The sequence below is a fragment of the Coturnix japonica genome, chromosome 4, assembly GCF_001577835.2.
Source record: "Coturnix japonica isolate 7356 chromosome 4, Coturnix japonica 2.1, whole genome shotgun sequence".
Lineage (NCBI taxonomy): Eukaryota > Metazoa > Chordata > Aves > Galliformes > Phasianidae > Coturnix > Coturnix japonica.
Window position 1 is genome coordinate 1,057,706 of NC_029519.1, and position 19,668 is coordinate 1,077,373.

At 56.4% G+C, this 19,668-nt stretch overlaps 1 protein-coding gene across 1 annotated transcript; it reads left to right on the plus strand.

Moving 5' to 3' along the window:
- Nucleotides 1-6,092: 6,092 nt before the first annotated feature.
- FAM155B (family with sequence similarity 155 member B) lies at nucleotides 6,093-15,438 on the plus strand. Its single transcript, XM_015860269.2, has one exon. The coding sequence runs from the start codon at nucleotides 6,529-6,531 to the stop codon at nucleotides 7,339-7,341; it is 813 nt and encodes a 270-aa protein (XP_015715755.1). The 5' UTR covers nucleotides 6,093-6,528; the 3' UTR covers nucleotides 7,342-15,438.
- The last annotated feature ends 4,230 nt before the right edge of the window (nucleotides 15,439-19,668 follow it).

A 19,668-nucleotide genomic window follows, 5' to 3' on the forward strand; every position in this document is an offset into this window, starting at 1 on the left:
TTCCTCTCCTCCACATTGGAGATGATGACACTCAGGGCCAGCCAAAGGTCCCACCTCCTCCAGCCGATGCTGCCATGCTGCTGGGCCACAGCTTTGTTCCACAGCGCTTGGACACCCGCAGTCCAACTGCCAGCTATGAGCATCAGTCCCACCCAGGTACTGCTCCGTTTCCCTGCACACAAACAATTCCACCAGACCACAGACTATTTTAAGTGCATAATAGCCAGAAATTTGCTCTCAGCTGCAGGCTCTGAAATCAGTGTCCCAGCAGAGGCAGCCCACATTAATCAGGCTGGCCACAGCTTGGAACAAACCCGCTGATTGAGCTTTGGCAGAAGCAGCACCTGTGCCCCCCCCCCCACCACCACCCCCTTCCCACCTCACACAGGCACAGCACGGAGATCAGAAAGGTTCACAGAGCAAAGGTCTTCATCCTGCTGCCCCCTGCATCCCTCATCCCAAGGGACTTGGGGGGAACTGCTTGAGCACGGGTCCTTCTTGGCCACTGGCAGGGGACAGTACAGCCTCTGCTGCCACCTGGCCCCAGGTGTGTGCCAAGGGGGGTTGGGAGGACGCCTTGAGCATCCCCACAGCCACAGCCCCACATCCGTGCTCCCTTCCTGGTAGAACAGCGGATGTTTACATGATGGTTTCTTACTGGTGAAGGACACACAAAGCCTCCAAAAAGAAGGGGAAAAAAAAGAAGAAGAAAAGTGAATAAAACACACACACAAAAATCCCCTGTTGTTCCCTCCAGCAGCTGGAAAGTAAACACAGCTGCTCCTCTCACCCCACGCACCCCAACCCCCGCACCCCTCCTTCAGGACATGCAGCCAGAGGCCCTTTGCCTGCAGGGTTCTTCAGCACAACAGGCACAGGGCATTTCTGCACAGGGTGTCTCACACTGTGCCTGTTGTTGTCGAGTTTTCCTTTCTCTGACTCTTATCCTGCCATGATTTTGCTGGGCTGTGGGCCTGTGCTTTGGGGTTACCCCAAGGGATGCCATGGGTCCCTCTATTCGTGGGGATACTAAGCATGTATCCATGTGTGAGTGCATTTGGGAGAGCCACGCTCCAGCAGTAACTCAATGTGGAGGCTCCAGGTACACCGCCACACCTGGGATTTCCCATCTCCTTTTCTTCTTCCTTGATTTCAAAGCAGGCAGCTCCCAGCACTAAGGCCTGCTGCAGCTCTGCAGCCCAAAGGTCCCCACCCCACCCTGTCTGACCTGAAACGAAGGAGAAATGAAGCATTTCCCATATTTACTATGCAACAGCAGCCGCTCCGGGGCAGAGCCATGAGTGGGAACCTTCTCAACAGCTTCCTCAGAGTAACACTCCCAGTTCTGGATTTGAATAAAGCACAGGGATCTCTCAACCCCACAAACAGAAGCACCAGACCTCCCCCAGTTCCCCCTTTTCCATCACCCACTTGGTGTGTTTGCAAGCAGCCCCAGGCCCATCCACCTTTGGGTCTGGGAGGCGTGTGAGCCCCGCGGGGTGGGTTTGGGGCTGCAGGGGTGTACGGGGCTGTGGCGATGCTCGGGGCTGCGGGCTCCTATCGGCCGTTCCGTGGAGCTCGGCTGTCCTCTAGCGCCCGCCCGGCTCTATGGCACGACGGGGCCGGGCGATGAAACGGAAATTACAGAGCCACTACTCAACCTCCTGCTCCATTTCAGCCTCCGTTTCTCCCGAGCCTGAATGGTTTGGGATGGCTGTGGGGTTGGGGTTAGTTTTGGTCTTCCGTTACTTGCTGGCCTCCCAGCCCCTTTTGGACCCCACTCTTTCTGGTCTCCCAACACCTTTCATCCTCCCACACTTGTGTCCTCCCCTCTCCTGTAGGCATCCACCATTTCTCAGCCTCCACACTTCTGTGTCCTCCCCAGTTTCTCAGCCACCCTCCCGCATTTTTGGGGCATCTCACCCCTTTTTTTAGCCTCCAACCTGTTTTTCAGCCTCATATCTCTTTCAGGCCACCTATTATTATTATTATTATTATAATTATTACTATTATTACTATTATTATTATAACCTTTACATTTTTCTGCAATCCCCACTCATTTTCCAGCCTCTACTCTCCTGGTATCTCCCCCCTTTTTTAATCCCCACCCCCCTCCAGTCTTTTCAGCCTCTGCTTTAGTTCATCCTCTACTTTTGGTACTTCAGGGGGATGCAGGACACAGCGTTTTCATTGCACAAAGTGACGCGGCAGAGTTTGTATTGCTCACACCAGCTGCCTCCCTGGAGCTCCCATGCAGAGATGCAGGGGGAACTCAGCACTGCCAACGGTGCAGCCATCAACCTGGGGCGGGTCCCGCAGCACTGCACCTAAGACCCAGAGACTAAGGGTTGTTTGGGAAGAAGAGGGAAGAAAAACTAAGCCGGGCGAGCCCCGCAGCCCTGCCAGCATCCCCCAGCCCCGACGACTCCTTTGTGCAGGGGCGGAGCGCGCCCACAAGGGGGCAGCAGCGGGACGGGGTCGTGCGGGGCTGCGAACGGCTGGGCGTTGAGTGCCCGCCTGGCATCGGGGGCGACCATCCCTGCTGGATTTCGCTCTGATAGCCGTGATGGCTCAGCAACGCTTCTGCAGAGGCTGCCTTGGAAAATGGCAATATCCCTCTTTCTTCCCCTCCCCTCACTGGGCTGCCCACTTGGTTGGACCTAAAAAGTGGAGTGCTGCTGCTTCCACCTGCGCTCCAGCAGCACAGCATTGCCCTGACCCAGCCCAGCTGTGGCTGGGGTCTGGATACGAGGAGCTCGGTCCCAAGGGAAGTGCATTCCCAGCCCTGCATGCCAAATGCAACCTCCATGCACAGCTCCCCACCTCCCCCTCCCTTCCACCAGCCCCACCATCTTCAAAGCCAGCGACCTGGCAGCCGTTCTGAAACCCGGGCAGAGCCTCCATGCCACAGCTTGGCACGCAGCTCAAAGGCTCAATTAGCAACATCTGCTTTTGCGGGCTGTAAAACCTTCTCCCCTCCCTCGCTCCCAGTGCTCACAGCTGGGAGCAGCATGGGGTTGCAGCCTGCCTGGGCCGGGGGAGCTGTGCTGGGCTGCCCCGATGGGACAGATAGTGACACAAAGGGATGCTGCCCTGATGGGATGCTGTTCTGATGGAATGCTGGGGGTGGTGGGGCATGTTTGAAACTAGAAATTGGACAAGGATCAAATTTCTCACCCCAGGTTTGTGTAAAGGCCATTGTGAAGTGCCTGCATAATGGTCTTTTTCAGGAGATAAGAAACATCAGAGAAAAAATGAGAAATGCTCAAGGTAGTGGGATGCAGGGAAAGTAGAGGACACTGCAACCCTCCCCAGTCCCACTCCTCATCTCCAGCTCTGCCACCCTCAGACCTACAGGCTGGTGAGAGACTGGGCTGATTGTTACAGCTGCTGGTGCTTGAGTGAGCCAAGAGCTCCAGGTGAGATGCGTTTCCCTTGTGAGATACAGTGCCCCCCAATCCCTCCCAGTGCATCCTACTGGTGTCTGCTCCCCTGCCTCCAATTGGGTAAGGGGTGCATAAGAGGCAGTGCAGGAATGGGCTCAAGGAGTGAGGGTTTGCACATATGCAAGTGGCACAAGCCTGAGCCCACCCTCTGCCCATAGGAATGGGGTAGCCGTGATTTCCCTGTCCAAGTTCTCCTCTGGGGCCAATGCAAACCAGGGCTCTCACAGAAATTAGGGCATGCCCTGGCTTACTCTGCTCTCCTGGCAGTTCAGGGCCCAGAACAGCCATTTCTTATCCAGCTGATTTTAATCAGATTCTTTTCCCCTGTATTACAGGCAAGGCCCTACATACCTTTTGTACTTGTGTAGTAGAAACCAGTAAATCAGCATTCAAAGTTTCATCCCATCTCCTTACACATGCCCAGACTGGCTGTGCAAGCTGTGCCCAACCATGGTAGGAGGTGATTGCTAAGAAAACTCAGCCTTTACATCTCTGCTTGGTGTAAGAGAAATGCTGATAAGCCACACTGGCCCTTGGATAACAGCAGCAGCAGCAAATGCTGAGAAGTCCAAGGAAAGCTGAGCAAATGGGTCCATTTGCTCACAAGGGCAATGTGTAAACCATTATTTTTGCAATAAAAGAGCAGAGGCTGGGAGGAGCAGTTAATGTTTTCCCAGCAAGGGGAAACTCCTGGGGGAAATAGCCCTGCACCCTGGAAACGGCCCCTTTGTCAAACAGGGCTGTGTTTGTGCAGCCTTATCTCAGCTCGGTGATGTTGAGCAGGGGCAGGCTCTGCAGCAGGATAGCTCCCAGCGAGGAGAGGTGCAGTGAGTTCCCACCAAAGCCTAGAGCAAGATGTGCGTGGGAAGGAATGTGGAGACCAGGGCTGGCCTGGGTTTCTTGGCCAGGGTTTTCATCCTCTGGAAGCCCTTCCTGCTGCTTGTCCTTCTGGTTGCATTCAGTCCATGTGCACCCACTTTGAGCATCCAAAGGAGCAAGCAGGATGCATAGTCCTCTGGACAGGGAAGAAGCTGACCACAAAAAGAAAAGCATATCCACTCTGTTGACACAAAGAGAGCCCCAAGTGAGGGGCTTCTATTTGCAGCCAGCTGACCCTTAGCAGAGCCTGGCAGAGTAGGGTCAGCTGGGGTTCAGGACTTAGCCTTGCCATGGCCACTGCAGAGACGAGTGCTGGGATGGGATATGTGGTCCTGTTCCTCTGTGGTCCATCAACTGCCACAGTGCCCACAGCAGGTCCATGGAGCTTTCTGCTACCAGCAGCATCTCTTGGGGTATGAAAGCCTTTGAGGGACTCTGCTACTCCATCTATTCCAGCATCTCATGCCCGACTGGAGGAGCAGGGAGGGAGGAGAGGGGAGAGCCAGAGGGAAGCTGGGCTCCCTGGGCTCTACAGTGCTCTGCAAGTACCACAGACACTCATGCCACAGCTGGGAGATGCCCATCCTCCAGCCTGGGCTGCAGCTTTACCTCCATCACTCTCAGTGATGTTTGCCATTTGCTTGTTCCGGCTGTAAAACCTCCCTTGGCTCTTCCCCAGCTATTTTCTCACCTCAGTGCCTCAGCTGGAGCACAGCTACCTGTTGGAGTGCATGCAGCCCAGGCACGCCAGCACTGATGGTTAATGCACTCTGGGATCCAGGTGACAAGAGGCCCCGTGGGGCAGCTGTCACCTCTTCGGTTCCACTCCTAACACGGTGCTTGTTGTCCTCCAGGGGAGAAAAGAGTTGGAAAGAAATAAGTGAGCAGCTGGGGCAAAAGCAGGAAAACAAAACCCAGAGCTTTAGAAGGGAATTTGCCTGGATTGGGCTGCTGGGTTTGGAGCAGGTGAAAGGCAGCCCTATGCTCATCCATCCCTTCAGAATCCCACATGCCTCAGTCAGCCAGGAGACCTCAGGCAGCCAGCAGAGTATTGCAGAATCACAGAATCGTTTGAGTTGGAAGGGTCCTTTAAAGGTCATCTGGTCTGGCTCCCCTGCAATGAACAGGGACAGGGCCAGCCCGTCCACTGCTGAAAGGCTGTAGGCGCTGCTGGGCGCGCTGCGTCAGTTCATCTGGGGACAGAGCTTGATGAAAGCCCCATAAATAGGAACACTTGAACCAGTTCCCACAGCCAGGTTAGCGCCTGAGGGTGAGGGTGGGTTTGTGTACAGTGGAGCCTGAGAGCAGCTCTGCCAACGGGGCTCGGTGGCACAGAGCTGTTTCCGTTACCAGGGAGCTGATAGCTGGCGGAACGAGCCTCGTGTTCCACCAGCCCACAAACAGCGTGCTGCCAAGGCTGGGGGCACACCGAGTGACACCCCTCCACCGCCCTCCCCCACCCCCCGATTAGCTTCGGTGCTTCTTCAGCGCTCCCTGGAAACCCAGCGCTCGGGGATGGGCTCCTCCCAGGGCAAGCGGGGTTTGCCCAGCGCTCAGCCCGTGTCACAGCCGCGGCTCCGCCGTGTCCGCCGCAGCGGGCCGGGCCGTGCGGGGCGCTCCGGGAGAGCGAGCGGGCGGCGGCGGCGCGGAGCTGTCCTTCAGCACCACGGCACCTGCCGGCCGGCGCAGCTCCGGGTGCTGCGGGGCGGCCCGGGGCCGTGCGGGGCCGGCGGGCAGTGAATGGGCGGCGGGCGGGCGGCGGGGGGGCCGTGCGGGCGCGCAGGCGCAGGGCTGCGCGGCTCCTCAAGGTGTTGGCGGCGCGGCCGAAGATGGCGACAGACTGAGGGCAATGGGGCCCGGCGGTGGGTGCGGCGGAGGGGCCGGCGGGTTGGCGCAGCCCACGGGGAAGCGGAAAGCCGAGTGAGAGCGGGGCTGGGGCATGCCCCCGCGCGGCGGGCCGGGGCCGGGAGCGGAGCCGGGAGCGGGGCCGGGAGCGGAGCCGGGAGCGGGGCCGGGAGCGGGGCCGAGCCGGCGCCGCCTCCTCCTCCTCCTCCTCCTCCTCCTCCTCCCGCCGCACCATGCCACGGCCGGCGGCGGCCTGTAGGCGCGGGCATGGAGGCGGCGGCGGAGCGGCGGCGGCGCGGCGGCCGCAGGTGACAGTGGCGGCAGCGCGGCCGCAGGACCCCCGCGCCGCCCCCGCGGCATGATCCGCGGCGCCTGGATGTACCCCCGCGGGGGCGCCGGCGGCGGGGCGGTGTGCTGCGCGCCGCGCCGCAGCGACAAACCCGTGGCCGACCCCGAGCGGGCGCAGAAATGGCGCCTCTCGTTGGCCTCCCTCCTCTTCTTCACCGTGCTCCTCTCCGACCATCTGTGGCTCTGCGCCGGGGCCAAGCTGCGCGCGCGGGAGCGGAGCGGCGCGGGGAGGCCGCGGGGCCGAGCGCCCCGAGCGCTGCAGGAGCCGCCCGCCGGCAGCTGCGAGGCGTTCCTGGGCAACCTGAGCCGGGCGCCGGGCCCCGCATCGTGCCCCGCCGCCCGCGCGGACCTGGACTCGGCGTGCGCCCGGCTGCACTCCCTGCAGCGCCTGCTGGGCTCCTTCGCCGGCGTGCCGCTGCGCTCGCCGCCCGCCACCGCCCTGTTCTCCTCGCCCTCCTCCAAGAGGAACTTCTTACAGGCGTACTTTAGGAACTTCAACCTCTCCTTTTGTGATACTTACACGATCTGGGACCTGCTGCGGGAAATGGGAGGCCCGGACAGCTTGGATTGCAGCGTGGACAACCTGATGGTGGATCTGGTGGCGGCGGCGGCGGGCGCGCTGGGCGGGGAGGCGTGCAGCAGCTGCGTGCAGGCCTACCAGCGCCTGGACCAACACGCTCAGGAAAAATACGAGGAGTTCGACCTCTTGCTGGAGAAGTACCTGCAGTCGGACGAGTACTCGGTCAGATCCTGCATCAGAGACTGCAAGGTAGGAGCGGGGCCCCGCCGCGCTGCCAGGGCTCTCTGCGGTGCGGCGGTGTGAAAAGGCGGGATCCTAGGAAGGAGGAAGGGGAAGGGATGGGGCACCAGGCAGAAGCTGTAGCCATGGCAGGATGGGGTGCTGGAGCTCCAGGTCCAACTGTCCCCATGCTGGTCCATGGTATGAGATCAGATGGGACCGGAGCCTTGGAACAGGACTGGAAGACCTAAGATGGGACTGGAACCCCAGGATGCGACTGGAGCCTTGGGGCATGGCACAGTACTGAGCAGGGCATCCCCTTGCACCCGCACACATGCTGCAGACCCCGGCAACGCACGTAGGTTGAGCAGATCAGGTGTGGGGCCTCTCACCTCTGCCTCTAGCCTGCACAGAGCACTGGGGCAGCTCAGGGCCATCCCCATGCACCGCTGATCCAGGGTGTACAGACAGCAGTGACCTGAGATGAACCACAGAGCAGAGCCCCCTCCCCACAGACACAGTGGGTGCATGGACATCTCCCAGCATCTCACCCCCTTGTCCTGGTTGGTGTCACTCAGCATCACCTGCTGCCCCTGCCCAGGATGCATGGTACAGGGGACCAGGAACTCGATCTGGGGCAGGTATCACCAGCCCTGCTCGTGGGGCTGGTGGGGGTGGCTGTACTCCAACGTGTGGTCTCATCTTTGTGCTGCTGCACCCATAGAAGGTGACAGAGCCCAAGTCTCACAGGCACTGCCGTGCTGTCAGCAGAGCAGTTGTCTGTGGGGCAGCCCATGTTCCTAAAGCCACAGGGTTGCCTTCCAAGCATCACATGGCACAGACGTTGCTCCTCTTGGGGGTTCCTCCTCTTCCCTCTTCCTTCAGTGCTGTCTCCAGGAAGCACAGCAGTCCCAGTAATTAAACCTGCAGCATCTGGGAGCAGCAGGAGTGCCATAGCAAGGCACTTGTGTGTGTGCGTCACCCCAGAGGGCTGCAGGCACAGCATCCCTGGGAGTAGCATGGGGCTGCCCCTTGCCTGGACCATATCAAGGGACACATGGAGCTGCACAGCAGCTCCTGGAGTGGTGTTTTCTCCTGGGGAAGGATGGACCTTCTGGAGGTGGTGCCTTTGACCGCGAGCATGGCCATGTGGTGCTGCAGGGGTTCTCAGCACCTCCTGCATGGAACCGTTGTTGGGATGGAGCTGGTGCTGGCATGCTGGGCTGGTGCCAAGCCAGGTAATTGCAATCTGCTCACTGAACTTCCCCCTCTGGTTTTGCAACTCCATAGTACTCTACTTGCACCAAAGGATTTGGTGCTGCTGCTGTGCTCCTGGTGGCAAAGGAAGCAATGTATCTCATTCTGCATGTGTGCCAATGGTGCCCAGTGGGCTCAGCAGAGGGCAGGAGGAGATGGGAGGGATGGAACGGGCTCTGCAAGGTGCCTGGGGGTGCCCAGGGGCATCAGCATGTGGGCAAGCTTGTGTATAAACCGAGTTAGCACCAGTGGTTCCAGTGGGTAGTTTCTTCACCCAGCATTATCCCACTGGCATTAAAGGATGGTGAGGAGAGGTTGGCTTTTTAGTAGAGCAGATGGAGCCTAAACACAATTCATGAGGTGGGGTTTGGGCAGAACTCCCTACATCTCCTGCTCCCCAGCATTGCCCCTAAGCACTCCCTGGTACAGAGACCTCAAGAGCAACGATCAGAAAGAGAACATAGAACTTGTCATTGGTAAAGAGGTGTTCCCACTGACTCCAGAGCACTAGAAACAGAGGTTGGCTTGGATGAGTTTTCCTCCAGTGTCCGTGGGCTTAGCATCCTCCATGAGAAAGCAGGAGACGAGCTTGGGCAATGCAGAGCTGAAGGCAGCTCCCAACTCACCCGCTGTCACACTCACACTCTCCTCCTTGCAGCATCTGTGAACACGGCTCTGGGGAGCAACAGGAGGGTGTGAGCAGCGCATGCAACCTGTAAGCACTCACCCATGCAAGATGCAGGGAAATTCCTCTGCCTGAATTTTCCAGCGTGCCCATGCGATCTCTCAGCTCTCCCTGTCTTTTCAGCATCTCGTGAGCATCAGGCCACTTGTTTGAGGTGCTCTGAGGTGCCTGGGGGCTTTCAGTAGTGGGAAGCTCAGCCCTGCCCTCGCTGTTTGTGTGAAATCAGACCCGGTTTGGCACATTCTGGCCTTGTTTCCTTGTTGCTCAGCAGGGCCGGGCTGGCAGCACTGTCTGGCGGGACGTTGAAACAGGCAGGTTTTTCAGTCCCTGCCCAAGCACTGAATAACGCTGCGTCTTCTGATGCTGCTTTTGGCTGTTTGCAGCTGGAGGGAATACCTGTGTGCAGCAACAGCAGAGAGCTGCTGCTCAGAGGTGGTGAAATGCACGGGTTGGTGACAGCAAAATGTGAGAGGAGAAAAATACAACAGGTGGCCAACAGTCTGACCCTGACTCCATTCATACCTTCCTGCTCCACAGCAGGGGCTGAAAGATGGGATGCCAGCAAGGAGAGCACCTGTGCGCCCCTCAGCCGCTGTCCCGCTGCAGGGCCATGTCTTCCCCAGCAATGATGTCCCCAGGGAGCAGCACAGCTCAGAGAGCAACGCTGGGGAGCTGGGAGGCAGTGAACCAGTGTGGGGATGTGGGCTGTGCTGTTTTAATGCAGCAATTGAAGTGGTGCAGGTGCCACTCAGACACCGGAAGGCTCCCTGTGTTCTGGGTGAGTGTGTCAGTCCTGCTGCTCTCCTCCTTCATGTTTAAGGCCCTTTGTGGCTGCAGGCCAGGAGGGGCTCTGTGCACACAGTGGCTGTGCTCAGAAGGGCTCTGGCAGCTGGCTACCCACAAACACGGTGGGTGCTGTGGCCACATCTCCCTGGGGAGACCCGGGGTGATGGCAGCCTTTGCGCACTGAGCAATCTGCTCCATCTTTGCAGGATGCAGTGCAGGGGGAATCCCCGCTGCTTTGAGCTTCCATCCTGTGGGATACTTCAGGCTGATTTTTTTCCCTTGTTTTCCTGTCTTTCTGGGGTAGACAGAATGCAGCGTTGCCTCTTGCTGAGCCACTGTGAAATTAGATGTTTGTAGCTTTAAAGGCGGTGGCACTGCGCTTGTGCTGTCTAACTCAGCCAATCGCTGCTCCAGAGAGCACTCCGAAAAGCACGCATCCCCACCCTCGTTAGGGCAAATAAAGATCTATGGGATGGAGCCTGGTGAATTAAGGACTCATTAAGCTGTAAGAAACAAAGCTGCAAAGGGATAAAGCCTGACAGGAGGGATCTGCTGGGCGCTGCCGGGCAGCCGCCTGGGCAGGACCTGTAGCATCTCAAGGCAGATTAGATTAGTGGGGCTTCTCTGGGTGCGGGGCTGGCACTGCATCACCCTGTAGCTCTGTCTCTGTCCCCATGCTGGTTTCCCCATTATCTGTTTGGGAGCAGGACACAGCTTTACCCCCCAGGTTTTTGGGCAGTGCAATGAGAGATAGAGTTTGGTTGCCATATGGGCAGTGGGTGCAGCCAGGACACGGCATGGGGATGTCCTGGGTGAGCTGCCCTCCTGCCCTCCTGTTTTCTTGCTCTGGCACAGGGGGGTCAGAATGGAAGGATGGAATCAGGGAGAGGTGTTACAGCACCCACCTGCTGCAGGAGGTGAGTCCATAGCACTGCCATACCCTGAGAGGTGAGCTGACAGCAGCTCTGCCTCAGCCATGGCCCCAGGGTGGCTGAAAGCAATAGGAAAAGTGGTGTCCTTTGCCCAGAACTGCTCTTTGCTGGTGGCGGCACAAAGCTTTATTCACATTTCATGAGGTGAATGAAAAAAACCCCAAATAAACAGTGGATCAGTGCAGTACTTAATTTGGCAATTTTAGCAAAGACCATATGTACGGGCTTAGCTGAGCATGCAAGTCAGCACTGCACGCCCATCCCCTATAAACAGAGGTAATCTCTTTCATCCCTGCTCCACTATGTGGTTAAAAAGAAGGAATCTGAACCAAAGGAGCGTGCAGTTGGTGTGCAGTTGCAGCAGCCGTGGCACAGTTCATGCACCTCATGCAAGATCTTTGAAAACTCAGATCAGAGACGGGCAGGGTCTTCCGAAAGTAGAATAGGAGAGAAAGGAAACAGGCTGCCGTGTCGTGCAAAGGGGGCATTTTGCTGGTGGATCCCATAGGGAGAAAAAGGAAAAGGAATCCAAGTTTCTGACAGCAGCCAGGCTTTGTGCAACAACAGCCGGGTTAGCAAATGGTGCATGGGAGGGTGAGAGCTCCGTCTCCATCCGGCTGTCACTGGGCAGCTACAAGTGACGCAGGTGCCAGCGCTGCTCCAGTGCCTGCGTGCTGCAGGTGCGTGCCATGGTGCTGAGCAGCCCTGTGCCTCCAAGCAGGATGTGGGGTGAGGCTGGAGCAGCTCCCTGAGCCTCCAGCAGCTGGAGGTGATGGCTTTGGAGAGCATCCAGCATGTGTGGTGCTGCTGGGCTGCGGGCAGTGGGTGGTGAGCTCAGCAGAACATGCCTGGTGCTGGCAGGATGCATGATGGTAAGCTGCTGGAGCAGGGCCACCTCGCTCTGGGGCTCTGTGACAGGCACCAGGATGTGCTGTCCCTGCAGACAAAGGGACCTGGCTGCTCTGTGCAGCCCCCATGTGCTCAGGCACCCCAAGGAACCTTGTCTGGTGTGGGAGCTCACGGCAGGGTGTGGAGCCCCAAAGGCAGAAGGGCTCCGTGGCAGCGATGCCCACAGGGTTTTCCTCTGCTGGCAGCAGGCAGGATGCACCTGAGCTGTCACCAGGATGCCATTAGGATGCGGCTCATGCCTGGCTCTGCACAGAGGAAGCAGGGCTCCGCTGTTGTTTGAAGGGCAATGACTCAGGGACAACAAATCTGAAAATGAGACACAGAGGCTGCTTGGGTGGGAAGGAGCTGACCCTGCCTGTCCACAGGCCCTGCTCCCCTTCCCTCTTCCCTGGGCTTTTACTGATGTGGCAACAGAATCCCCTGGTGGGGTTTGCATGTTGTGGATCCCTGCCCAGTGAGCATTGTGGTGCTGCTGGAGGAGGAAGTGCTGCTCACCCCACACATCCCTGAGGAGGAAGACACGTGCTTGGCATCACAGCTGACATCTCATCTCTGCACAGCAGCCTCCCGGAGCAGCTGGTAAATGGGTGCTGGGCAAGGGCAGCTAGGAATGGGAAAATGCTGCAAGGACATGAGTGGGGGGACAAGCCATAGTCTCCAGCTTATCTCGCACTCCTGGGTGCTGCAGGGGATGTCTCCTGCTGGGGAGGTCCTTGCTGTGTCACTGATGCCATGTTCAGCAACGCTTTGTGGATCCCCACCAGTTTGCAGCAACTCCTTGCTGGGCAGCGTCAGTGGATGCAATTAATGGGCAGTTGGCCTGCATGGTGGTTAAGGTGATAGAGCTTGTTGTGGTCTTGCCCTCGGTGGCATCCTGCTGGACTTCTCTCCCCAGTGCTCCCTGGGGTTAATCACAGGAGGTAATGAATCTTCACATGGTGCTGTGCAGTCTGGTTCTCTGCATGTGGGTGGTGTGTGCCTTGAACCTTAAACCCTGTCTTTCATCACAGCAGGGGGCACAGCAGCTGGGCTATGCTGGGTGCTCAGCACCATAGAGCTCTTGAGCAAGGCCAGGGTTAGTCTGGTGAGCCGAGGAGACCCCTCTGTGCCAGAGAAACTTCTCCTGGCTGCAGCCTGCCCTGGGTAATTTATCGTGTGTGGCACTGAAGTGTCTAGCCCTTATTTTTTTATATCCTATCTAATGTAACAGGATGTTCTCATTATCTGTATAAATGTTTAATCTGCTTTTGAATCCCGGCTGCAGCAGTATCTAATGGGGGTGAATTCCTCAAGCTCTCCTAATAGACGGCGGGCACCCGATTTTTTCCATCTGTCCCGACTCTGCCATCATCATCTTCATCTCCATAACTGTCTTTAATCACTTTGTCACTAATCAGCCAGCCAGCAGTGAGGCTGCAGCTCCCCAGCACTTACCCAGCAGCTGCAACAGGGAAAGCTGCTTGGGGAGGCAGCGGCTGTGCACTGGGGTAACTTCATTGCATGTCTGGGCCTTAAAGTGACATTGGACTGCTCTGTCCCTGGAGTCAGGCTTTGTGGGTGGTTGTTGGCAATAGGGATGGTGCCTGTTGGATGCCAGGGTTTGTGCCTGAGTCCCCAAGTGATGGGGAATCTCAATGAGGATCAGTGGGCTCCTGACGCGTGTCCCTGTGTGTTGATGTTGATTAGCTGCAGGGCAGCGAAGGATGGGGGATGCAATGAGGTCCCCCCACCCAGTTGATGGTGTAGATGTGCCCAGGTAGCAGTGATTTGTCTGGGGAGCACTGCTGTATTTGGCACCCCTGGTGCATGCAGTGCCATGCGTCCCAGTTCCCATCCCTCCATCCCCACAGCCCTGAGGATGCCCCAACGGAGTCTTGTGGCTCCAGACAGCCCAATCCCCACTCACTGGCCACCAGCTGCATGTCCCCGCCTGCTGTTCACCTCCATCCCCTTCCCACACATACCTTCACGCTCCCGAGGCCACGCTGCCTTGCTGCCCCTCTCCCTTCTCAAGCCCAGCCAAACCCCTTCTAAAAAGGGACAGAAAGCAGCTGCTGGGATTTATGGCTGCCACTCTTGCTGCGTGGGAGCACTGCTGCCTTCTGCCTTTGCTCTCGGGTTCATGTGCATCTGAAGTTTCTCAGGACAGCGTCTGTCTGCTCCTCGCGTCCTGCAGCACAATGGGGCTTGCTTCTATGAGACTCAGTGTGCATTTTGTTTGCGTTCAATACATTTGTTTTACAGCCTGCAGGCAGCCCACCAAGACTGGGGCCACTTTGTCCCAGACGCTGCCCAAGCATGGGTAGAGGGGATGGAGCTGGCTGCGGGCACCAAGCACTCTGCCGGCATCACAGAGGCATGGCACAGTCTGGGGTCTGCACTCTCAGGAGCTCTTCCACCCCACTGAGTCCCCACTGGGAGGAAGGACACGTCTACCCCAAGGTGGCATTGAGTAATTAAATGCCAGTGTTGCTTTGTGGCAATTAGAGTGGTCTGAAGAAGCGGTGTGGTATCAAAGGCAGCAGCACATGGCCAGACTCTGATGGCAATAGGGCCACCATGGCAAGGCTGCACTGGGCAAACTGGGGCTGTTGTGGAGGAGCAGTAGTCTGAGGTCCCACACTGCCCTGAATCACTGTGGCTGCATGGCTGGTTCCTGCACTGGGCTGCCCACTGTCAGAGCAGGAGCTGCTGCCTCTTCTGTCATCCGGTGGAGCTGTACCACCAGGTTGGGGTGCCCAGGGCTGCATCCCCAAAGTGCACACCCAGCCATATTCCCAGGGTATGCTTCCTGTTCTGATAAAGACCAAAATAAGGGTGATTCCTCATTTGCTGGGAGAAGTGTCGGCTGAAGCACTGCTCTGTGCTCTGTGCCATTGGTGCTGAGCTGGGGCTGAGCTAAGGGGATTTCAGACTGTGTGGTGCCACCCTGCAAGGGATGCATCCTGCAGCGTCAGTGCCACGTATGGCTCCAGGTTGGTCCTTCTCATGTCTTTCACTTTAGATGCACTAGACAACCTAAGTCCCACATTTCCCCCTTTCCCAGCATCCCCACAGTGGTTAAATGCATGCATGTGTGTGCAGAGGTCCAGGCGTTGGCATTCCCCTGTCCTGATCTGTGGTGTGGTGGGAGGATTTGTCCGAGCAGTTGAGGTGTGTGGAGGTCATGCTGTAAAGCTGTTCTCCCTGAGTTCTGAAAGAGATGAGCTCAAAGGGCTGCTTGTGTCTGGCTTGCTCCAAGTAGCTCGGAGGGGGTTTCACTGGGGAGGCCATATAATCTATAAAAGAAATGCTAGCTTCTTTATTCCAAGAACTGTGAATTCAAAATAAAGATGCTAAAAGCGCGTTTCTTCCTGCAGTCACGAAGGTCAGCAGTGCTGGAAGCAGACTGACAGTGCTGTGGAGTAATCCTGGAGTGGTGAGGCTGGGATGAGGTCTGCTCCTGGGGTGCAGATGGCTCTCTTTCATGGTGCTGCTGCCCTGGATGAGACAGAGGATACTTGGCTCCAGCACTGTCAGCACCAGGCACAGGAAAACACCATAAAATAATAATAATAATAATAATAATTTAAATAAATTTTTTTAAAAAAGCATGAAGGAAAAAAAAAAAAAGAAAATTGCACAAAGTTATGTTTTTAGTCCCTTCTCTCCCACCCCAAAGCGGAGCCTGTGAATATGACAGGGCCAGGCTAAGGCACGGCCACAACACTGCTTGGGAATATCAAAGTTACCGAAAAAAAGCAGCTGTTCCCGATAGGATGTTAGCACAGCCTATGGCAGCCTAATGAGAAAAAAAATACAATGCTGCTTAAAAAGCTCGACATCGTTAATGTCAGAATTGCAGGCAGCGGTAATTGAATACAGCGGTAATTGGACGTTGCAGGCTGTGTTTGTGACTCCTGGCCAGCCGCTAGTGAGCATTCCCTTAATCCTCTGCCATCCAGGGGGCTCTTCTCTCCCCCTGCTGAGCCCTGCTTCCCCCACTGCAGCCTGATGTGCCAGAGCTTGGAGAGATGCCCAAGCAACTCATTAGCAGTACTCATTTCCCTGTGTCCAAGATTAATGAGGCGCAGCCACTCCAGATGCTCATGGCAGGCCGTGATGGAAAGGCGAGTCCTGAGAGCGACTCTTCCAGCGCGGGCAGCTCCGTCTTCATGATGGGGACATGGGGCACCATGGGCAGGACCTGCTGGCTCTGGGTGCCCGGCGGCACTGCTGCTGTGTGTGTGTGGCCCCCATGAGCTCAGAGGCACCAGCAATGAGGAGGAGGAGGAGGAAGGGCATGAGCACAGAGCAGCGTGCAGAGCAGATCCACCCCAGCACTCCTGGATCATTCTGCAGAGCTGACCTCGGTGCTTTCTCCCAGCACTGCCCAATATTACTGTGATTAAGTGCTGCTCTGAGCAGCTTTGCCAAGCTCTAAACTCAGGCGTGCTTTCTCCAAGCCCCCAATTTGCCTGCAGCTGGTGGAACTGCTGATTGCAGCCTCTCCATGCCCGCCTCCTGGGCAGCAGGAGGGCAGCACCCTGCTCACCTGCACAGGCACATGCTGCCTTGTTCAGGCACAGGGATGGCAGCAGGTCTGCCTTGTCTTTGCAGGACAAGATAGATTTGCAGACCAAGATTTCCTGCTTCTCTCCCTGCGCTCGTTGTGTCCTTCGCCTTCGGTCTGCAAATCCCCGTATGGAGAAGCAGATTTTGAGCCACAGGCAGTTTCCCAGGGTGCATCCCCAGCACCGTGTCCTGCTCTGGTGGGAGAGCAGCCACTTGTCAGGTTAATTAAAGCCATTGGGTTAATGACAGCTGCTCACCCAGGTCAGTCCCAGGGATGCTCCTCCGTTCCTGCATTGGTCCTCCAAGATGTAGCTGGGGCAGTCCAACAGCCAGCACTGCTGATGGCAAAAACACTGACACCAAAACCAACCAAATTACTTCAAAACAAACAAAGCAACAAAGCATTATCTGGTTTTGTGTGGAAATACAGATTATCTGTTTTGTGTGGGAAAGGCTGTTTTTTGGGAGGGTTCTTGTGCAGGCAGATAGCTCACTTTACTCATTGCCTATAAACAGGGTGTCAGATGCTTGCCCCTTTCCTCAGCAGCAAAGCTTCCTGTCCTTCCATGGCCATCCAAGCCGTGCTCTGAACTTCTGGGAGACCACATCACTTGTATTCACTTGGATGGGCTGGAGATAGGCCAAAAGCAAAAGCAGAATGGAAGGAACGCCCACTGTAGCCCAATTCACTGCCTACAGAAACCATTAAGGACAGGGTAAAGTGGGTGAGCTCTCTGTGGTGAGTCAAGCAGAGAATAAATCTCCACCTGTCCTAAATTCTCACAAGTCCTTTAGAAGAGCAAGAAAAAGCAGGCTGCATGGGATAAGCTCAGAGGTGTTGAAAGCTGCCGAAAACCTGAGCTGTAATCTCAGTGCTTAGCTCTCAGCTGGCCAGCACTCAGCCTGGCTGGAAGTAGAGTGGGGCACTGAGTGCCTGGCTGACCCCATGTGCATCCCACATGGGCCTCACTTCTCTCAGCTGCTCCCCAGCCCATCAGTGTCCCCCTGTGTGACTCATGGCTATGTGGAGGCTGGAGGATGGTCTGGAGAGAGAGACCCTGGAGACCATGGGTTTGGTTCTGCCATGCCTGGAAAACCCTTCTGCAGGAGGAGTGCTGTCCGTATGAGTCTGGCTCTTGGAACTGCTTTTCTTTCTCTCTTAGCATGGCCAGGGCTGGGGCAGCACACCTAAGGGGGAGAGCATGGTTGGTGGGTCCTGTCTGCTCACAGCTGGGGTGGTCACTGCTTCTGAGCAGCAGTGCGGGAAGGAGGCACAGATGATGAAAGGGAGGGAAGAAATGTGAGAGTAAATCAGTCAGGCTTGCCTAAGTTATGACTAAACGGGGAGCATGATACATCTGCAAATATTAGAAATGTGTAAACACAGAGGAGGGAGAGGGATGATTTATGGGATGATTGAAGGGAATGAACTTTTGGATGGGAAAATGTAGGTCAAGTAGCGAGGAGAACTTGCAGGCATTGAGATAACTGCTGGCGGCAGGAGCAGCTCCTCATTGGGAGCGGGGCTGAAGTCCCATGGGGACAGTGGGGGCTCCGGGATATGCGTCCCCCTGGGGATGACAGCAGGGTGATGTGGTCCTCCCAGAGCAGAGCGTGCCATGGGTTGGCAGTGCACTGTGTATGCAGTTTGGTTCCTTTCCTGTCCCTACACCAGGTGGGGGTGGTGATGATTTGCTGTTGTATGCATGGTCAGTTAACATTTGCAGCAGGATCTCAAGTGTAACACAGCGTGCTGTATATGAACCGTGCTCTTCACCTATTTGCTATTTATTATTTGTAACCATGGAGCTTGTAAGAGTGTGTGCAAGAGAGGCTTCAGTGGCCTCTTGGTGCTGTGTGGATGGCAGGCTGACTTCAAGGGAAAAGCCTGAATGGTCGTTCACAAAAAGCAGGTGATGAGTTGTCTGGCAGTGGATCCGTGTTTTTACTCCTGGCATCTCAGTGAGACCACTCTCTGTAGCAGATGTCTCAGGCCTTATCTGCTTCTTCTAGTCTCACTTTTCATAGAATCACACAATCACAGAATGGCCTGGGTTGAAAAGGACCATAGTGACCACGCAGTGCCCCTGGGTTTGCCCTCTCTGTGCCCGCAGAGCGCAGCTACGTGCCGCCTGTGCCCCCTAACGGGGAAATGGGGAACGCGCTGCGCCTGGCAGCCGCTCTGCTCCAGCTGCCGCCCGGCGGGGCTGCCCCGCGCTGAGCCCATGGGCAGGACGGCCGCGTCCGGAGCGCCGGGACTATGGATCTGATGCGGACTTCGTGCCCACCTGCAGGCGTGCATGGACGGCTGTGGAGCAGAAGTGAGGACTTGCTAACCTGTAGGATCATAGGGCTGTAGAATGGCGTAGATTGGACCTTATAGGTCATCCGTCTCTTCCTATCCTGTCTGGCTAGTGGGTGCTTTCAAGCAGAGTTTATATCTCCTGGTTCTCCTTCCTGCCTATTTTAATGTATTGTTACCTGCTGAAATGCTTAACGTTCTGCTGAGTCCTACTGAGGTTGCATTGGGAGTGATGGTTGGCATTCCTCCCTCTGGGCAGAACCCATTATGCCTGCTGAGCACCATGGGACAGCCCAGTGCTATGTGCTTCCCTGGGCCTTGTCCTCCTGGCTTCCCCTTTGCCCAGCACCAGCCCTGAGGAATGCAGGCTGCTCAGGAGGGCACATGCTGGTTATCCTTACCTGTAGTCCTATAATACTGTGTCTGCATCCTTATAGAACCCCTTCTGCGGCCCTTTAAGTCTATGTCTGTGCCATGGAGAAGGAGGGGGCAGTGGGGCTGGGGAAGTGATTACCCCAGGCTCACTGCCCATCTCCCCTCCTCCTCAGCCCTGGAGAATGAGCTCAGACAGATGCAGAACCAGAAGCAGAGCTCCAAGCTCTCCCTCCTGGCCGTGTCCTCATGGGCTGATTACAGTCAGTCCGTCCTCTGGAGCTGTTCCACTTTGTCTAAATAATTAACGTCCAGAGGGCCAGAGAGAAAAAACAGGGCTGCAGCTGGAACTCCACTTCCCAGCTGAAGCCCTGGCCACAGGGCTGTTGCCTGCTGCATGTATTGCGTCCTGCCCCCCAGTAAATTTGTTCTGATGAAAGTTTCAGCAAAGCACGCTTCCATGAAAATTCTGGTTTTCATGAATTGGCATTTTCCAGGAAAAAAAGAAAAAGAAAAAGAAAAGAAAAAGAAAAAGAAAAAGAAAAAGAAAAAGAAAAAGAAAAAGAAAAAGAAAAAGAAAAAGAAAAAGAAAAAGAAAAAGAAAAAGAAAAAGA